This window comes from Orcinus orca, chromosome 1 (genome assembly GCF_937001465.1).
Source record: "Orcinus orca chromosome 1, mOrcOrc1.1, whole genome shotgun sequence".
Lineage (NCBI taxonomy): Eukaryota > Metazoa > Chordata > Mammalia > Artiodactyla > Delphinidae > Orcinus > Orcinus orca.
In genome coordinates this window covers 59,812,309-59,834,361 of record NC_064559.1, presented here as the reverse complement: position 1 = coordinate 59,834,361, position 22,053 = coordinate 59,812,309, and the positions used below count along the sequence as shown (strand labels likewise).

The window sequence follows — 22,053 nt, the reverse complement described above, 5'->3', positions numbered from 1 at the left end:
CACAATGCTGGGTAGAGGGGATCTTTGGGAAGTTTGCCATCTTTTGGCTTCCAACCTGGAAATAAGGCATAGGTCTCCTTGTTCTCAGAACCTGAAAAACCCACACTTAAGCTAGGGTTCAGCCTGTGGAGGGGGGCAAGAGTAGAGTGCAAGAGTCCCTTTCAGCGAGTCACCAGTATCTAACCCTCTTGCTTTGCTTTAGAATGGCCTCTTGTCTCCCAGCCAGGGGAATTTTTATTTTACGTGGGCAGGAAAATATTGGCTCAAGTTGATCAAATATTCTTCCAAATCTTTTTTGTCTGAAGCCTGAAGCTCAGCTTTTTAAACTCTGAAAGCCAAGAATTTGTCTCTTTTGTTCTCTGGTTCTGCTGTGACAGCCCTCCCTTGAGGCAAGGAATGACTCATGGTCTGGCTGCCCGGTGGGGGAGGGTCAAGGGTAACAGGAAATCACGGGGAAAAACACATTTGTTAATATATAAAAATATTATCCTGCTACACTAGGATTCCTATTCTCTTTCTCATTCTTTGTTCCATGACAAACCCATCTTTCTCCTTTCTTACAGTCTTTTGCATTAGAAAGGGGTCTTTGGGACGTAAGTAATAGAAGTCAACCCATTTTTGCCCACCCGCTCCCTGAATGAAATGCAGGTGCTGAGAGAAGGAGCGGGAAGGATTTGAGACAGAAAAGTAATCATGCTTCACGAAGCCACCAGGGACGTAAATTTCTACCAGAACCAAGCTTTCTCTGTTTTCATCTTGGCTCTGTGTACGCCATGGCGCGCTCTGGCCCCTCTGTAGATAGGGCCTGCATTTGAACTCCTCCTGCTACTGTGCTGAGACTGAAATCTTCTTGTTCTAATATATGAATTCTAATGGAACGGATCGATCAGCGTGGTCAATGATCAAGCAACAATAGCTGAGAGAGCACTTGAAGGGAGGGCAGAATCCCATTTTACAAAGACTGCCAAGTGCCCATGCCCAACAGAAGAAAGGAAAATTCTTGAAAAATAAGAGGTTAGACAGATAGTGCTTTAGATGTCTAGTTTACTGTTCTCTGGGTGGAACTTCGCCTTTCCAAAGCTATCTTGGCAGCTTATCTCTACCTACCTACCAGACTACTCACTTCATAGCTATTTAGGGATATGTCTCTCTTCTAATGGGACAAGCAACCATGGGCAAGAACTTTGTTTCTCCTCCCCACAAAGGCAAACACAGTGCCCTGCAGAGTACAGGATTCAAAAGCATCCATTGAAGAATCAATGGGGACTTCCCTGGTGGCGCAGTGGTTAAGAATCTGCCTGCCAGTGCAGGGGACACGGGTTCGAGCTCTGGTGCAGGAAGATCCCACATGCCATGGAGCAGCTAAGCCCGCGCGCCACAACTACTGAAGCCCGCGCACATGGAGCCCGTGCTCCGCAATAAGAGAAGCCACTGTGATGAGAAGCCCACTTACAGCAATGAAGAGTAGCCCCTGCTCACTGCAACTAGAGAAAGCCCACACGCAGCAACGAAGACCCAACACAGCCAAATATAAATAAATAAATTTAAAAAAAAATCAATGAATGGGAACCAAAAAAAAGAGTTAATTGAACCAATAAGCCCTCCCCCCAAAATCAATGGATACTATAAGGGGAGAAATATAAGGCATTTAATGACAGACATAATTTTGAAAAAGTATCCAGATACCTTCTATTATATGCTACAATTTTCTTTAGGCAGGGAAAGAGTTAAGCAGTCTTACACCGTGTTCATGGACTTCTGACATGATATAAAACACTAAAATTTTGGCTTTTCCATTTTAGCTGACATAGTTTAAGTTGATGAATATTTTGATTTGTGCCAGTCTCAGGCAGTTTTAAATGCTATCCCTGCAGGAGTCAAGAAGTCCAGTCATAATCATAACAATATGCTTGTCAGTCAAAAGCACCGGAAGATTGTTTAGGTGCAAAGAAAGCATTTTCCCCTGAAAGGAAACAGGGCAATTGAAATCACCCACTTTTCAAGGCATTGAAGTCAAAACTGTTACCAGCTTCATGGTGTGAAAATCCAGGTCTCAGCACCCCCTTGGTCAGACTCCAGTATGTCCTGGGGCTATCCAGCCAAAAAACAAGTTACAGTCTAAAGTTCAGAAGAAATTAGACTAAAGGGAAAACACAGCGATCAAGGTTGATTTCCCCATCATTATTTGCAGGTCACTATTTCAACAGGGAATGTATAATGAATCCCCTTCCATTTCTGCAGTCAGTGCACCTTGGGATAGATTTGCAGAGCCAACTAAATCAGAGAATTCATGCAATTACATGAGATCTGGGCAGAAGAATGTGATTTTTTTCTTCCTGAACCGACCAAGCAAATAATGCTTGATAAAATTGACCTAAAGGTTATACCATAGGAACTGTTTGCATTAGAGCAGGCAAAATTAAAACATCCACATAGTATTGGGTTCGTTAGAAAAAGGGGAAAAGCCAGAAACCAATGTGGGAGAAAGAAAGGAAGAAATGAACAGCCTGAAGAAATGGATTTCAGAATTGGAGGCAGCCCAGAATTATTCAGATCTTTGGCTATGTTGATGTCAGGACCTTCTTTTTTCAAAGTTAGTGTGACCTTAGCCATTCCAGCTGCTCAACAAATTTGCTCAGCAACTCTGCCCCACCAGAGGAAAATTAAAAACAAATCTGATATGCCCCTTCTTATTTTATTGCATCAATAGCAGCTTTTACATGGAAATGAACTAGTTAAATAAAAAGTTACTATAATAGAAAGAACACCTTTCACCCCCAAAGAATTCCATATACCCCATGCTGATATCAAAAGAATCTCCTCATGGGAAAGAGCAATGTGGAAAGCAGAGGGGAACGAAAATCTGGTGTTCAGAGTCCGCTGGGAGCTTCAGACAAATATGAAACAATGACTTCATGTACTAGATAAATTTCTCACATTCTTCAACCAGTTTTATTGGCTAAATACTCATGTATCCAGTTATATGAACACAAAGCCCGCCCAAAGAAGAATCTGAGTGGGTATTAAAAAATATATCCAGGGTAGAAATCTAATCATGAGCTAACCCTTTGTCCAGCAATTAACCAATGTTCCTATTAGCTGGTCATTGTTGAAGTCATCTAAAAACATGTCCATGATTATCCTCTATCTCACTGACAAGGAAATCATAACTTTGAAAAGGTAAAAAACCTTTGAGCAATAATAGAGCTGGAGGACATATACTGTGGCTCTGTCTCTTTAGCTCTGTCTCCAAATTTTTTCCTATGAGAATCTTTCTTTTCATTTAGGCCATTTCTACTTGTCCTTAACCAGGCTACGCACACATGTGCCTCTGCACCTTCAATGTGCTCTGGTTCCCCTCTTTTCTCTTGTCTAAGCTCTGTCTTTCTATCCTTCGGACTAGATGCCTCCATGAAACTCTCACGGGCTGCTCCAGGCTTTCCCAGGTCTCTCTCATCTGGATTCCTCTGGTACTTAGGCTAGTCTGCGTTGCCCTGTGATATCTCATATGATTTCATTAGCCTCTGAAGGCCATGAAAGATAATAGAAAGTGTATAGGGTTTGGAATCAAATAGACTTAGTTGGAGATCTGGGACCTTTCCCTAATGAACTGGTAATTTAACCCCTCTGCAGTTTCATTTTCTCATGTGTAACCTGGAAATAATAATATCCAGCTTACAGAGTTCTTAGGAACATCAAATAAAGTCATATATACAGAGTACCTGGTCCCTTACACTACAAAGTAAGTCAGAGCTTTGTCTCTTTTGTTCCCTGCTTTATCTTTGGCACCTAGAAGAGTTCCTAGCACAGAGCATGTTCTCAATTAATGTGTATTAAATGAATTAATGAATAATCAGTGTGCAGTAAGTGTTGGTTCTCGGGTTTTTGCTTTTTACACTAGCCTGTAATTTTTGGAGGACAGGGCTTGTGCATATATCTCTTGGTATACTCGCTTTGATGAGTGTTTCAAGGAGCTTTGATGAGTGTTTTCTTCTGAGTCCTTGGTCTCCCTGTTTGATGACTAGATGACTCTCAATGGCACATAAAGATCTATTCATCGTGGCAGGTAACCCATTTGTCTATGGACTTCAATGCTACTCCCCACTGCTGGAAGCAGCAACACAGTAAAAATAATAACCATCTTGGAAAAAAAAAGAAAGCTATAAGAAGGCGTTTGACAAATACGTATCATTTACTAACCTTTTCCACCTGTCCAGCCCTCTGAAAAATATACCATAAAACTCAAAAATAAAAGTTAAACAATCAATAATGAAGGTATTGAAGGAGGAAGGAAGGAAGGGAAGGAGAGAAGGAGAAGGAAGGGGGAGAGGAAGGAAAATAGAGAAAGAGAGGAAAAAAAGAAAAAAGAAAGGAAAAAATGCCGTGAACATATCGCTATTGCCTCAAGGCTGCGTGTCTTATGTTTGTTCCCAGGACTCTCGTGACCATTCTGGCTCAGGCTGGGAACAGCCTCAGAGGAGTTCTAAAGTCCCAAAAGGACAGTGGTATTTAGAGTCCAGAAATCTCATAGCACGATCTTTTCTTCAGAGACCATGCCAAGGCACCATACATACATCACAAGCACACGCTCCCTGTGTCTCTCAGAATAATAAACTAGATCTGAGAGCCTAGAAGATCCCTTCTTGATTTTAACCCAAAGACTTCAGAATTTTTTAAATCAACTTGGGCTGCGATGTCATACACTGGAGAGACAGTTTAGAGCAGTTAAGACAGGATTTCCCTTGGCATAACGGAAACCACGTGCACTATTATGGATTTCTAATGCACCATTGAGGTGGGTACCTGTTGCTTTGAAGAAAAGGAAGCCATTTCCAACCACATTTCTCCTGATTTATGCCCAAGCCCCAGAAGGTCCAGACAGGTTGGGAAAGATCTGGTAACTAGAGAAGTGACAGGGGGTGAGAAAGTATACTTTGTAAAAGACTGCAAACTTGACTCTCATCTTAAATCCTTGTCTTGGGCAATGTGTGCATTTCAGAATTTAAATTATGTTAGTAGTTTAAGTCAGATTGAGGGTGAAAAACTTCATGGCTCTATGAATTAGGACTGGATTGTTTTGGTAAATACATTTTCTAAGTTGGACAAACATAAATCAGTCCTAACAAGGCACCCGTGATTACAAGCAGGTCTAACACCCTTCCCCATTTTCCACCCATTCTTAATTCTCTTCTATTCACATTTTTTTCCAACCAGAAAAGTGGGGAAAAAATGAGGATTTTTAAAAAACCATGCTGCACTCAGCCCTAAAAGAGAATAGAAGAGTCCAGGATGACTCAAGGACACAGGTGACTGCACGTGTCTTAGCAAGGAGGTCAGGACCAGGCAGAATCTGGATACAGGAGAGCTTTTCGTCAGACAGCAGGGAATGGAAGTCCTAGATTTCAGCCTAATGTCCAAGAGCTGGCAACAGCTATCACCTGGCAGCTGGCATTCCACAGTGCTGTCCCGGAGGGCCTCCACAACTGCGCCCATGTGCCTCATCTTTCTCCTTCTCTTACTCTTTGACCTATAATCTTCTGGTGCAGGAAATTCTAGCTGCCCATCTTTTCAGTTGACTCTTGTTTATACATGGAAAATCTTCATATTTGTTTTTTATTAAACCTTGGGTTTTGACCTTACTATATTTTCTCATGATTGTTTTATTCTTTTTTTTTTTTTGAATAAAATTCCTATTTATTTTACAATTCTTTTTTTTTTTTTAACATCTTTATTGGAGTATAATTGCTTTACAATGGTATGTTAGTTTCAGCTTCACAACAAAATGAATCAGTTATATATATACATATATTCCCATATCTCTTCCCGCTTGCGTCTCCCTCCCTCCCACCCTCCCTATCCCACCCCTCCAGGCGGTCACAAAGCACGGAGCTGATCTCCCTGTGCTATGCGGCTGCTTCCCACTAGCTATCTACCTTACGTTTGATTGTTTTATTCTTTATTGCTGTCTCATCAATAATGGTCTCACCTTTGAATGACTGCTTTATTTCTATTAGCAAATGACTTTCTTCTTCAAGTGTCATCAGAAATAGAACAATAACACAAAGAAAAGACACCAGGGTCATTTTGTCCTTTTTCATACCATGGTAAACTGGTCAAGTAGGTTTGAGACTTTTTGTTCACCCCACCCCGCAGGGCTACCTAATTCAGCACAAGACTTGGTTTTCTTTGAGGTTAGTGCTATATAAACACTGTCCATTAAAATTTGACAAGGTGTCAGGTATGAATCGATTATGAGGCCCCTGATCATCTCTTTTTAGCAGAACTGAAGAGTTGATATGAATAGAGTTTTAATTGAATACTATTTCTCAGGGACTTGTTCCAAACTTTCTTTAAAGATGAAGAAAAAAAAAACAAAAAACCTGACGTCTTATATAATCATCAACATGACACAATGAAAACTGCTAATATAAATAACCTAGATAACCTAATCTGCATCCCTAAGACACCTCAGCCTCCTTTGAAGAGAAGCAAAAAGGATGTCCAAATGTAAATAAACTAAAATAAAAATCAATACACCCTGAGGGATGGGGTTGTTTAGCTCACACAGTGGAATGAAAAGTGGTTTGTGTTTGTTTGCGTCTTTTTAGTTTGTTTTATTGTTGTGGTTTTAACTTCTCCATGATTAGGACTCAAGTAATTTTCTTCTTTTCTGTTATAAGTTGCTGGCAGGCTGGTCAAGATTCAGTTTCATTCTAACGTTTAGAGAAAATGATCTTCCTGTTCCATATTCAAAGATAAAAATATCTCCCAGCTAAAGTGATTGTCAATGCCAGGGCCAGGTCCCTTTTCAGGAATTTCCTTCCTGGACTTGGCCCTTCAACCTCTGAAATAACAATTGTTTTTTAGCTTTTCTGAAATGAAAATATTTACCAACAGGGTTTGATTGTACAACATCGCATCTCCTTCTTCGGTCTGCTGGGGTAGCTCATCAGACGGGCTGGTGGTGAGCCGGGGAAAAGCCAGGAGGAAACCTCTGTGGGCAAAGAAGGAGGGAAGGAGAGAGAGAGCAAGAAAGAGGAACAATCCCTGACTATTTGACGTGCACACAGGAATTTCAAAACAGGCTGCAGGGCTGAGTATCCAAACGGAGGAAACGTGTATCAGATGAAACACCCACGCTTTGATCTTTCTTAGAATGTAGTTCTTTTTGGCAAAAACCCTTTCTCCTCCATACTCATTACAGAAAGGAACTTGTCGTTGCCAATCAATAAGGATAAAACAATAACAATAGTGTTAACACCTTCCCAATGGGAAAACAGTGTTGGGAACTGTGCATGCTATCTGCTCTTGGCTTGGTTTCATATTTTAAAGGGGATTTGGCAAAATAATTAGATGCTTCTGTCTACCTCTGTTCTATCCTATCCAAACCCTATGCAGCTTAATAAACTGATGTCAGAGGAATTTGGCAGGATGCTTAGTGATAGCTTCTCAAATGAATGTATAAGTAGGGCAGAAATAGCCTTTCTGAAGGATACTTCCTATCTCAATCCCTAATGCATTAACAGTTAATGCTGAGTAATGCTAATACCAGGGATGGTGTTGAAATGGGATGACGTGGTGGTGGGGTAAGGGCATTATGTCATTTGATTGTTTTCCTCTGACAAGAGTGACATCCTCCAGGGGCAGAAAGCACAACCCTGCTCCAAAATGTCAACACTCCTCCAGGAACAAGGCAGTTTACAACATGACAACATTTTCATCTGTGGATTAACCTCAAGGACAATCTGCTATTTGCTAGATCTCCCTTATTTTTTGAAACTATCCTTAGACATGAAAAAAGGATTATCATTTGGTAAGAGAGGAAGGTGAAACTCACTTTGAAAGAGAGCCCATTACATGTCAGGCATTCTGCTAGATGCTTGAAAATTTTATTTCTTTTTGTCTTCATTATAACTTTATCTGGTTCTGTTATTATCCACGATTTGTGAATGAGCAAAGCATGAGTTAAGAGGCACAAAAATTAGCCATCTTGTCTAAGGTCATACATCTAGTAGGAGAGAAGCTTCCAAAAGAACGATGAGAACAGATCCTATATTTGTCTTTGTAACGGTCACAGTGGTGCACTGCCCAGATGACCCTTTCAGGACCAGCTGTGAAAAGTGTTGGTTGTTAATGGCTCACTGGAGATTCTTTCTTCAGGAATTGCCCTAGGCTAAAGAGAGTGGTCTTGCCAAAGTTTGTGCCCCCTTCCTGGGGGGAAGCCTGGAACCAAAGTCTGAGAGTTATGGGGGTACAAAGAACTGGCCCCCATGCCTCAATTGGGAAGAACTGGGGCCAGAACTCGGCTGAGGCCTTTGTTGTGTCTGTATCACACCCAAAGGCTCTCCCTACCCAGTCCTGCTTCCTTGACCACTTACAGACCTTGTCCTCAAACATACTCTCCAATAAACTTTGGCACACACATCTCCATCCCAGACTCTATTTTCTGAGAAGTCTGATCTTTGACAGCCTTCTGGAATGTATATTAAAAATGAAAAAACAAAAACAATTTAAATGCTAGGACATAGAAAAAACAAAAAGATAAACAAACAAATAATACCCTGCCTCATCATTTCAGTATAGTGGCCCTAGTATTGTACACAGGAATATCTAGAAGTGACACTCTTAATCCAGGAAGAATGTTGTAAATCATAGGATTTTACTCTTTTTAGAACCAAAATGAATGTTAAGGAGACTTTCTCTCCCATCCCACTTCTATCCACCATCATATTACAATTTAAAAAAATAAATGAGGCTTTGAAAAAGTAACTGACTTGGTTATGGTCCCCCAGCTATTTGGTAGATGAGGGCCTAGTGCTGAATCTAAGATGTCACTATGAAACACAGAGCCAAGGTCATATTAAACTTCTAATTTGATTAAATTAAAATGCTTTATGGTACATATTATGTGCAAGAAAGTAATTAACTGAGAAATGTCAGGTTCTTTCATGCCAATTTTAGAGTTAGTGATACATAACTATTGCTTTTACAAATATAATAAAGGAACTTAATATCACGGCAGCAAACATTATCCTCTGCTTATCCTCTGATCAAGTACTGGATCTTACTTGATTCTGCCTATTTTAACCAAGTAGTGTCTTTTACACATAATTCACGCAGCTTTAAGTGATGCATTTTCTCTCCCTGCCACCCTGTGATAATTTTAATTTAAATTTCACCATGTTACATGATCAATTTATTTTCCTTAAAAGGAACAACTTCAAGTGTGCCTTCCAGAGCTCTGGGAGTTCTTTTTCCTTTCAATTAGATTAGTTTATAAATGGGGATCTTGGAAACTGAAAGAAGATTCAGTTGCAGAAGGAAAGACTTTGTGCTTGATTCTGATCCCCCCAATACGTACGCGTGCGTGTGCACAGACACACACACCATCCTCCATCAAGAGGTTAAAGGACCATGGCCTTTTGTTTCATGGGATGGATTAATATTGCTGGGTTGCTTGCAGGGAGAAAGGACTTTCCAAGCTGTTATATGCTGGATGCGTTGAGAGTGCATGTTTCTGTAACACCATACTTTTTAATACAACTGACGGTCTGTCTTGAGATTTAAGTGTGTTTTGACAGTTTTTATGCACCTGTTAATTCAAAGCTCTTAACATATGCCAGTTAAAAAGAGCCAGGCACTAAAACATCTAGCTTTAGAGGCTAAATATGGCTCAGCTGCAATCCCAGGCAGGCAGGCTGACAGGAACAATTCCTTCCTCCAAGATGGAAATCAGCTGTAGCCTCCTCTTGTGACTTGAACAAACCATTTCTAGGTGGGGAGGGTGGAAATACCATTTGATTTCCCAGGGGACAGTTATCAGAGTCAACTCAGGTCTTCATCCATGGTTGGTTACTCTGGATAATATTCTGTTGTGTTCAAGTGGAGGACTCAGGATTTGGAAAGACCTTTATGTTCATCGTGGTGTCTAGTTAGGAGAGCTCTCCATCTGTTCTCTGCTCCACACCTTCCCTTCATACCCACCTTCCCACACCCAGCAAAACTGAGGACAGATGCCCGAATTTTTCCAATGCTAACTCCACGGTTTTTAAGAACTAAGGCCATGCATTTCTCTACAACACAAAGAGCAATATTTCTGGTGTAAATAAAGAAATAATTCTTGTCAAACTTAAACAAGGATGATTAAGGGATATTCACTGTAGCACTAGCTAAATGCCAAAAGATAAATGATCTCTCTGTGCATACAAAGTACCTTGTACTCAGAGCTTTAAAACAGTGTAGAGTGAAAGATAAATAAGCATTTGCCTTTATTGTTCTCTGAGACTCTTTGGGGCAAGGTATGGATTTGATACATTTCAAACGTCTGGTACATTTCCTCTTGAGGGTACAGAACAATTGCTGTCCAATGGAAATGTAATGCAAGCTACAAATGTTAAGTCTGTGCATATGTAATTTGAAATTTTCCAGTAGCCACATTTTCAAAAGTAAAGAGAAACAGGTAAAAATAATTTTAATCATGTACTTATTTAAGCAATATCCAAAATACTATCATATCAATGTGTAAGCAATTAATGAGAAATTTTATGTGAAATTCGATGTGTATTTTGCACTCACAGCACATCTCTGTTTGGACTAGCCATATTAGCCACATTTCAAGTTTTTAATACCCACATGTAGCAAGTGCAGTTCTAAAATGTTGATCATGAAAATGTTCCAACAAATGGAAAATAACATTTAATGACCCTGGGAATATTACTAGAAACTGGATAATGGCCAAGGGACCTGTAGAGAATTCACCAGCTTCTTCTCTTTTTTACCCTGTATTACAACACATTTCTTTTCATACGATTGTTTGAATGTCCTTCTCAGCTTCACAGTGATGGTCATCAGATTCCAAGTAAATAACTATAGAAAAACAGAACTATTAAAAAGTGGAATGAGTTACCTAGATGGAAAAGTAGATTTCATGTCATCAGAGTATTTGAGCAGAATCTAAATGATTGTCTGCAGTGATGCTATGGTGAAATTCTGTACCATGTGGCTGAATAGCATAAGGTAGTATACACAGCGGCTAAGAGCTTGGGATTTAGAGCCAAGTAGAACTGGGTTACAATCTCACCTCCACTATTTGTGTGGTAGCACATAATGAGATTTAATTGTCCCATTTGTAAAACAGGAATAACCACTTCATGAAATTGTTATGTGAAATAAATGAAAGAATATATCTATAGCTCTCACAATGTTCAAAACGATATTATGATTATGATTATTACAGCATAAGAAAACTGCCTACGGATATTTGGTACTAAAGACAGATGACACATAATATTAAGCATTTAAGACATTGTGTATCGTGTCTCCTTTAACTTTTGCAACTACTCTAATCTATCATGGTTATAGCAAGGTCATCAACTGTTAAAGAGGGTGACAACTAGACTTCAGAGTGATTTGTACCAAAAATGGTTCACTTCAAAAATTGTGGTTTTGTTATAATTTTAGGAGAAAAGAAAGAACTTTCATTGAGCGTTGTTGGTTTTGTTTTTGGTTTTTTCCCTGTTTGTTTTTTAAACGTACAAAGCACTTTCTGCATCTTATCTTAAAAATCCCTTGAGGTGGTGTTCTTTTTAAAGGGTGAGTATACTGAGGATCTGGGAAGTCAAGGGTGCAAGGTTAACATGTAGTGCGTTAATATGTGCATCCAGACCCGTCCGACTTTAAAGCTCGTGCTATTTCCACTACATGGGAATGGCCAGATTTGACTTTCACTTATCTGCAACTGTCAGTCAACAGTAGAAACAGATAGAAACAGTATTTCAATCAGTACTAACATACAAATATTCTGGCTCCTAAATTGACGCTGGTTAAAATACATGTCCCCCAACTACCATCATTTACCCAGAAAGGGGGTTAGTGCTGCACCTGTGGATCATCGCTGTTATCCACATCACAGTCTGCTTAGGCACTGCTTCTTACTGCACCACTGAAACGTTCACCCCTTTGAGGAGCTCACTTCTGATGGAAAAAATACTGGAAATTGGGACACATAAGTTGAAACGTATTTCAAGAGACTTCTCTTAGAGCATGCTACACCAGTGTTCTCAGGGCAACACTGGTGACCACCCTAGAGGTGGGAGCCATGCACACACTTCTCCAGAATGACTTTCCAGGTGTGTCTATCCTGATAAAACTAGTTTAAGGTTGATGTCGGGGGGGAAAGGGGCGGGGCGGAGTGGAGTGGCAAGAAAATAGATGTTTAAACACCACCCTTTAGACAATCATTTATGGTTAATCACTATCAGTGCCTTTAGAACATGTCTGCCATAGAAGAAAACAAAAGAACAAAAGTCCCTGGCAGCTGTTCTAAGGTTCTTTGCTTCATCAAGTTCAGTCTTTGTAGCTTTGCAGAGAGAGGTCCAAATAGGAATGTCCATAGTACGGCTGTGATTTTCAGAGGAGTCAAAATTCCTCAGTTTTGATCCTGGGACAGAGATGAACAATCCAGTTCAAACTGCATTTGTATTTCTTATCTATAATGTATTCAATTTAGTTTAAAAAAACTTCCGTGTTTCCCTTAGGTGTTCTTACTCCAGAGGAACTGTTTCCACAAATTATATGTAATTACCCCTTCTGGTCAAAGGTGAGAAGGAAATTAGCATCACAATGGCAAGTTTTCTCTCTGGGTGTTGCCAGCTCACACAGTTCCATGGGTGATTTGAGTGTGTTAAGCCTCCGTTTACAAGCAGGAAAGCTCAGCAGAGCCCATGAGGACAGCATTAAAAATTCCTGATCAGAGACAAGCATTTCAGACATTCATTACCACACAAGCCATCAGTGGATTAGATTGAATAAGCCAAATACTTGCAGACCTCAGCCCTGGGGCTGGTTAGACTATTCAAGTAATGCAAAGTCAAATGGGCCCGAGTTACACCCTGCCTTCTTTTGAAACAAGCCAATGAGCCTCTGTCTACTCATAAGGGGTGTTAGGATACTAGTTGAAAGACAGTAGGCCCAGACATTTGGGTTTTAGCACTCTATTTGGTTATAGAAAGTAGGAAGTCATCTAGTGAGTCAGCACACACACACACACACACACACACACACACACACACACCATTTTTAAAAAATGTGTTAAGTTAGAGGAGGTAGCCTTTTGGGGGGAAGATAAGGGTGCTCTCTCCACTATTCTAGAAGAATGAAAATAACTCATCTTTTTCAGTAAAAAGAAATTGCAAAATATTCTTCCAGAAATAAACATGAAAAACTATACACACACATGAATTTCTGAGATAGATGCCAAGTACTGCTCTGAAACCATGTGAATTTTTCTCTCGTGCATTTGTCAGCCTGACTCCAAACCATTTTATTCTTTCCTCATTTCTCCCCTCTGCTCTGTCTGTTTTTAGTTAGTTGCTTCTTGGCATAGCTTCCGTTGGAGCAGAGAGTGCCTGTACTTTCTTCTTTTCTTCCTCTCTTCTTTTTCTTTTGTTTCCTTTTAAAACTTCTTTTTTTGTGTTCTTTCTCCTGGGCTCTGCAGTGACTCTGCAATAATTACTAAGACCAGAGCAAACAGGAGGTATGTGTCTCTGGAGCCCACTCTGTCCCCCTCCATCAGGCCTTCCTACTACACATAAAGAGCAGCTCAGTGAGGGGCACAGAGACATGTTCACGAATGCAAATGATACGCGTGCACGCTGCCCATGACTCACTTCTCTGCAAGAGCCTGCAGCTCCCCCGCCACCTTCTCTTGTGAGTGGACTTGCCCAATGGCACCATTTTGTGTCGAGGACTTCCTGCAGAGGAATTCTCCAAGCTGCTTTTGCTTTTAAGAACTAGGATTTTGAGACCCAGAGTGTAGAGGTTGCGATATTCATGTATTTACAGAACTCCATTACATTTTATTGGACCTCATTTTTAACTGGCTTTGTCACAACATGTTTCAAGTTGTGGAAAAACAGAAACACACTAGCCATGCAGCCACATAGAGACCTGAAAAGAAGATGGTTGTTTTAAATCTAAGTTTAAGCAAACAAGTTTTGTTTGAATATGGAGTAAGTTTTAAAAAGCATCATGAATACACAGAATATAAAATGCAACACACTGTAAGGGCACGTCTTTGTTCTCATTCATTTTGTCTGGGGAGCTGGAGTGGATTCAGCTGGTGTTACTGTTTCTAGCAATGTGTGATCAGCCTTTGGAAAGGACACAATATCAGAACACACTCATAAGTGTGCGTTGGTTCAGGAATGTTAAAAAAAAAAAAAAAAAGGGACTTCCCTGGTGGTGCAGTGGTTAAGAATCCACCTGCCAATGCAAGGGACATGGGTTCGATCCCTGGTCTGGGAAGATCCCACATGCCACAGAGCAACTAAGCCCGTGCACCACAGCTACTGAGCCTGCACTCTAGAGCCCGCAAGCCACAACTAGGAAGCCCACAAGCCACAACTGCAGAAGCCCGCGTGCCTAGAGCCCGTGCTCCGCAACAAGAGAAGCCACCGCAATGAGAAGCCTGCGCACTGCAACAGAGTAGCCCCTGCTCACCACAACTAGAGAAAGCCTGGGCGTAGCAACAAAGACCCAATGCAGCCAAAAATTAAAAATTAATTAATTAATTTTTTAAAAAAATGAAAGACAAGTCAATGCCTTTAACAAATTGAGAGTTACTTAAACTTGAATCAGCACTGTAGTCTAATGAGACAATAGAAATTGGCCTATTTGTTCCTGTCTTACCCTTCCCAAGTTCACGGACATTCAGCTTCTTTGAAAGAATTAACTCTGAAGCATGAAGCCCACTCTGTCTTCAGGTAAAACTTGAAATAAGAAGATTCTTTCCCTCTCTAGGAGCAGTTTTTTCAAAGAGACATAGAAACACAGAGGCATTTGTTGATGATGTGCATAGGACTTATGAACAAAATTTAAATCTCCATCATGTATAGGATTTTAAAAAATAATCATGTTAATTTCAGGAAACAAAAATAAAGGGATCAACACACACAGGTGCAAAGACTGTTGTGGGAGAAAATCATCTGAGGTACAAAATGAGAGATGTGAATTGGAATGACTTGGCTACTTGCAAGAAAAAGTGTTCAAAACTTACCCTCTTTGAGTATGCAGCCTGGAGAATGTCATTTCAATCACTTCTGCAGTTGCTCTACTGAGTACTTTTGAAATATCCTCTATCTACAGATGAAAGCACCCTCATCAGGGAGGGAATGAGCCTGTGACCATGTCTACATGATGCCAAACACTTGGGTAAAAACTGAAACCATTACACCAGTGCCTTGATGCTTTTCAGACACTCAGCTCTTTGGCATTGTAAAGGGAAACAATTCAGATTTTTCAGTTTTCCTTCTGATATTTGTCATTGTGTAGCTATAGTCAATGGCTAGATAAGTGTATGTTTACCAGAAAAAAAAGTTTGAAAGTTATATATATGATAGGTAATTCAAGAGAAGTAAATTATAGGGAAGATACATAAAGTAAACAGCTAAATCATCGTGCCATGGTCACCTATGTGTCTTTATTATAGACAAACACATAACACGCACAGGTGCAAACATACACTCAAAGAGCAATTTTTAAAAATCCAGTTAAGTGAGATTTTCCCTCTACCTTTAGTTATTTGTTGTGATGTTATCTCAATCTTATTTGTCCATACACCAGACAACTTCTATGAGAATAAAACTTTGCAGAAGTACATGACTTCTCTTTGTAAATCTGCAAACCATTTTTCTTTCTATCACTTGAAATATTGTCACTGTGGTTTCAGTTATGGGCAGAGTATATTTTAAAGGCACTGCTCAAATCCAGAATGCTCTGAGCCTCTCTGTTATTTTAGTGATCATATGGTTGCTGAAATACAAGACAATTTATGTGCAAAAAAAAAATCCCAGCTTCAGTTTCTAAAATATGCTTACTGTTTTTTCAACAGAAATAAAATTGTATCCAAAGAACACATGATTAATATTCTTACGTTAAAGGATTCAAAATCAAGATGAGAATAAATATTTTGTGTTTTGGTAGCATAATGTATTTGCCAACAGACTTACCTTAATGTCTCTTAATTGGGAGATAGGGAAATAAGGGAATGTATTTAAAGTGAAGAACCACTTTACAGTTGACTTATTTCAAATGGATATTTAATGATTTCTAAAACATTTTCTAAAATAAATGGAAAAGAAAATGTTTAAGCTGTTTGATAAAAGCTGCTTTCAAAAGGCACATAACATACTACTAACCTTTTCCCTGAGCCTGCCAGTCTCCAGAAATTCTCCTAACTATAAGGCACGTTCATAAACCCCCCACCAGTAGAGACATACTTGTCACACCCAATCTTGCTATCTTCTTAGTTATTCATTTTACAGGAAAAATTCCTCATCTTATTTTCTAAAGTTTTAAATGCAACTTCCTCTAGGTAATATGTACATGAAATGGCATTCATTTCCAATATATTAAATGTCATAACTGAGGTCATCTTAAGATTAGAAAGAATCAGTGTTTTCAAAACAATACACTTGAATTATCTGTGCAAAGACATACATGTACTTAATTAAGGTTGGAATTGTATAGGATTATTTATAAAGTTATAAATTACATTGTTCAAGAAAACACTTGAAATGGGCACTGAGAAGCCACATAATTAAATAAAAATTGAAAACCTTTGAACATGTCTAGATTGGTGTAAGTGGCTTCACAGACATAGATTTCATGTTTTCATTTTAATAGCAATAAAATATTTTGTTTATGTACACTCACTTTAAAACTCAACTTGAAAAGCATGGCATATATAGCATTTATGCACATGTTTACCATATATTTAAAGACAGATTTTAATGATCCATTACTGGAAATCCATAAAAGTTTGCATGTCAACACTGGCTCCATTTTAGAAAATATTTTGGAAAATATTTTCCTTTCTCTATTACATTTCTAAAAGTATGAAATGTTTGGTGAATGTGGAGGATAAGACGGAAGAAATGCTTTAAATAAATACATAGATTCTGAAGGTGCACTTTCTTTCTCCCTTTCTTTCTTTCTTTCTTTCTTTCTTTCTTTTTCTTTCTTTTCTTCTTCCTATTGAGAACAAGAATAAATAGATTAGTAGTTTAGTGCAGAGGAGAAATTATACAGAAACTGAGATGGTGGCTGTAACACCACTGCAGTGATAATGTATAAATACTATTAGCTCCGTGTTCCTCTATCGCTTATGAACATTTAAAAAGTATTCAGCATGTTTGCTGGGTCAGATAAACTGTTGAAAGTCATTATTTGTCTACTTTTCAAAACTTCAAAATTCAGTGCTTTGTAATTTTGAACAAGGAAATTTAAACTGGTTGCAAGTCAAATGTTATAGAAAACAAACACAAAAACAAAAATCAGAAAGAAAGGAAGAAAGGAGATATAAAATGAGAATAATAGTATGGAAACAGAGGGAGAAATAATTTGGGGGGAGGGCAAAAAGGACAAAATTAAGATCAGAATTGAAGGGGTCTGATAAAAGAATCCAACATAAACTTAAAAATATAGAAGCAGAGTAAACATCGCAAAATGCCCTTAACAAACCCCAGTTCTGCAGGCTTTTCTGCTGCTACACAAAAGTATATTTTTCAAGAAAATTGGTTACAGCAGTTACCCGTGCCTTCGAATAGCAACAAGTAGAAATAAGGCAGGACGTCTAGAGGGGCTCTCCTTAGAGCCGCATTCCCTACCTTTTCAATCCCTGCCAGTTCTCCTGCGCCAAACCATATGGAATCCATCTCACTCAAGGACATAGACGAGGAGAGGGGATTCGGGAAACCAGGGCTGCTGCAGGCGTTTTAACGGCATGCCACAGGAAAGTTTTATTTCCAATTGATTGGTTACAAATCAGATAAATATCGCTTCTAATGAAAGCAGCTTCGAACCGCTGGAAATGTTATCTATAGGAGTCTGGGGTTTATCAAAAGTCAAAAGTAGCTTTAATCACATCAGCATGCTAATTACAGGCAAACAATAAAAGCTTTAAGAAATGATTGTGCGGGTTTTATTACTATTGACAGTCACTGAGGTATATTTATTTCGGGAGGTAATTGTCAGAAGACTTTCTCCAGAAAGACTTGTTTGTATAATTAAGTGCGTGTTATGCAAGCTTATCTACTGATCTACTTCTGCTAGTTATGTAGCTCCCCCAATGCCTCAGAACACAGAAGCAATTAAAAAAGAAAGGCCCAGGGAGATGGTTTTTCAGTAGTTCATTTGTGAAGGAGAAAAAAATAAAGACCTAATGTACTCTGGAAAAACAGAATGTACTAGAGTAAGAAATGTGATCAGTCACTAAAACATAAAGGAATAAAACAATAAAGGTAAGTTGAAAACTCTTCACAATCAGTGATGTAAAAGTAGGAAATAATAAGAATGGACATTTTCATTTGGAGGAGAAGTTGGGGGAGCAGGAAGTTTCTTTTTTGCATACAAAATATCATTCAATAAAATGGGGTATTCCAACCTAAAAATATATGTGATGAGAATGAGACAAAATGGAAAATAACAATAAATGGCTTCAGGACCACTGGTTTTATTATTTTATTGTGGGTTTATTACCTAATTCCCAAAAGTGCCTAATTTACAAGTAAGAGCCTAAACTTTTGGTAACATCATTTCAGATCTGCACACACACACATGCTTTTTCATCCAAATGAACAACAAAGGTAGATTTACAGTTGCCGCCCTGAGCTTTTTTTTTTTTTTTTTTTAGGCTAAACCACCGGAAACATATTTAAAAAAAAATATTTCCATCTTATTTCTAATGACAAACTGCATTATGACTGGACTAAAAGAGGAAAAAATAAACCTTTCAAACTATGAACTATTTTTGTGCCATAAAGAATCATTCAACTCTAAAAGGGAAAAACCCTAATTTAAAAGATATCATTATTATATCAAAAGGTGTTGGACTGGATTTAATTCTTTCCATTCCAACATATTGGCCTCAGTTCAGTTTCCACCTCATTCAAAGCAATTAAAAATGTGGCAAACCCTTGATCAATTTTTTACCCTTAAATCCGGTCGGTTCTGAAGTTGTCACATTTTAATGGGTTCAGAGTCAGTTTATGCAAGAGACAATCAAATGTTTGCTTTTAAAAGTCCTATAAAAAGTAAGAGCTTTTAACCTTTTGAATGCATTAATAAAATGCTAATGGCATCATGGCCAAGACCACATTTGGAGGTTCCCCAGAACTCCAAAGGACTGTTGTGAAAACAGAATTTTAATCAAATGATCTGTTATTTTAATGGCCACTTACAAAACAGGAGATTTATTGAGAAGCATAAAGTTTGTTTGCATGAGTGAAAGCAAAGCTTTTAAGAATTACCTTCTTCCGGGTTTTTTTTTTGCCCCAGTTCCTTACAACATAATACTACCAAATATTTGTGAATTGTGACTCAAGTCTGCAGTCTTATTTCTAGCAGAAAATAAAAGGGAGGCTGGAGAGCAAAAAAAAGGTGGTGCCAATTTGTCTGCCCAGGCTCTGATTATTGGATGCAGAAAAATTTTTTTCCTTTCAGGGGAGAAGGATTTGGTGGGAATGTTTCTCCCTTCAGGGTGAGATATCTGATATCCATCCCGAGACCAATCATAAGGCCAAACTTTCATGCAAACTGCACAAGGGAAAAAAATTAGGTCTTTGGGTAAAATTCTCATCTAAATTTGCAGCAGATCCCTAGTTTCCGCTGGGCAATTATGTCTCTTCTTACCATTTCTGATTGCAAAACACATTGATTTTTTTAAAAGTTATTTCTGATAACTTGAGAACCTTCGATCCCTAGCCCCCTCCCCCAACTCTTCGTCCTCTCTTTTGAGTCTCTGTTCCTCATTTCTGTCTCCCCCGTCTAGAAGTGCTATCCAGTGACCCCTGGTGCTGATTAAAGTTTCTCGGGTGACCCCTGAATGCATTTTATTACACTGGCTGGTCATAAAACCTGCTTAAACTGCTGGCTTATCCAAACTCCTACCTCTTCTGTGGAAAGCCCTACAGTCAGTCCAGCCTCAGGCAAGGAAAATACAAACAAGCAAACCAAGGAGGGCAGAGAAGGCTTGAACACAGACTTTGTCAATACCAAGGAGCCATCCGGCATAGGGGAGGGGAAAACTTAGAATGAAGACAGACACTCACAAGGGTTCTGGAGGAAATCAACTTAATACTAGTGTAGGTGGGACATGGAGAAGTAGAAACATGAGAAAAGAGAGAAAAAATTAAAACCGTTTGGTGTTTTCTTTTCCCTTAAAATGATGTCACAACACTGAAATAGCTTACAAGGTGAAAGGTAAGCATCACTAACACAGGTCAGCATAAGACATCTCTGAAAACAACATACTCCTAAAACGGATCCCAGGAAAACATTTACTCAGCTTCTGGGAGCAACACAAGGAGGTTAGAAGCCTTTGTATGTTTATGTATTTACTGCATCTAGGTAAAAATATGTATTGTTATATTTACATGGTTCAGGAGAAGCCAACTTACAGTGAGATTTAGTTTAGCTGTTTATTTTCCTGGGCTGCTGAAGGGAGGCAAAATCTATAAGATTCACAATCCTGCCTGGATGGAATTTCTGTGGCAGGGATAAGGCATGCAATGCTTATAGGGGAGGCCAGAGAAATCAGCGTTCCAAAGGAGAATGGTGTTATTGCGCATCAAAACCTATCAAGCTCTGGGTTTTCCCCTGGGACTAAAACTGAACATATGCGTGTGTATCAAATCCAATTTAAAAAGTGTTTTGAATTTCATTCTCATTCGCGAAATCTGAAAATAAATCGGTAGGGTCGGTTCTCAGCCTTAAGCCAGAGTAGGAGGCTACAGTCTGGAAGTCTGCCGAGAGAAGTCCGTCTGTTCAGTTCTGCAGGTAAGGTGCTACCTGTTGCCTTGCAGGCAACGGGATGAAGATCTGACACACAGAGTTAGCTCCTGGCAGCTGTCCCACCAACCACGGTAGAGATCCACAGAGGCAGGAGAAGAACACACTTTTCCTACTGGTCAGGTTCCCATTTCAGTGACACTGAACCTGGATGAGATCCAGACTCTGCTCGGAGCCGTTGACATTCCTAATGTCCAAGTGACAGGCCCCCCGATTGCTGGGCAGTTTTTCAATACTAGCTAGAAATCTTTAAGAAGGTAAAAATCAAGGGCCCAAAGTGAATCATTAATGACTATTTAATTGCATCTTGTGATTAAAAAGTGATTTGTGATGGCTACTCTTGACATCATTTTCTTTGTTCATGTGATTTTTTTAAACTCTTAGAAAATGTCATTATTTTCCCTTTTGTTCAAAGAAATACAAAATAACCATGAATTCAACTCTTCTGTAGACCAGAAGTGGTCCCTTTCACCTGTTTATACTTTTCATGTAGTCACTAAGCAAAAGTCAAGCATTTCCCCAAAGATACTATTAGTGGAAGCTGGTGACTTTGTTAATACCTAGAATGAACTGGTGAGATATGCTTTATTTATCTAATTTAATTGATCTAATGTAATTCATTCAGAGAGTCTTCATAGTGAATGATAAATCTGATAACCAATGACATTCATCAACCATTTTTATTTTTTATATGCAGCCCACATTACACCAGGAGAAGAGTTTGATACCGTTCCTGCTGTTGCTTGCCTATCTACTAGGCCTGGCAATTTACAGATGTAAACACTTTACTTCTTACTACAACCATATGGAGTAAGTATAATTATTCCCAGTTTGTAGATGAGGAAACTAGGGCTTAGAGAAATGAGGTAATTGCCCAGCTTCACATAACTAGTGAGTGTTACAGTCAGGAATGTGATTCTGGACAATCTGACTCTCTGCACTGACTTGGGCTCCAATTCACTCCTTAACCAACATCTCTTCATCAACTTTGCTGGGTCCCAAACAGGGTAAATAGAAAGGAAAGATCGGGGAAACAAACAAATGTACACTTGGTTGCTTATTTTATTTTTCTCAATATGTTAGGTCCAGAATATATATGAATCCACAACTCAAGGTTATTTTCTTCATGAAAACTTCCTGAGTAAACTAACTTACTCTCTACTTGATAAATCTATTTCTCACCTCTCCTTTCCTCAGTGGAATCTA

At 39.0% G+C, this 22,053-nt stretch overlaps 1 protein-coding gene across 1 annotated transcript in view; it reads left to right on the top strand.

Annotated features, from left to right (window-relative positions):
* The window catches only part of GORAB (golgin, RAB6 interacting), a 53,224-nt gene extending 31,567 nt beyond the window's left edge, over positions 1-21,657 (top strand). Inside the window, exon 5 of the mRNA XM_049715886.1 lies at positions 21,545-21,657. Within this exon, the coding sequence (XP_049571843.1) occupies positions 21,545-21,572 (28 nt within the window). The 3' untranslated portion in view covers positions 21,573-21,657. The remainder of the gene's footprint in view (positions 1-21,544) is intronic.
* The last annotated feature ends 396 nt before the right edge of the window (positions 21,658-22,053 follow it).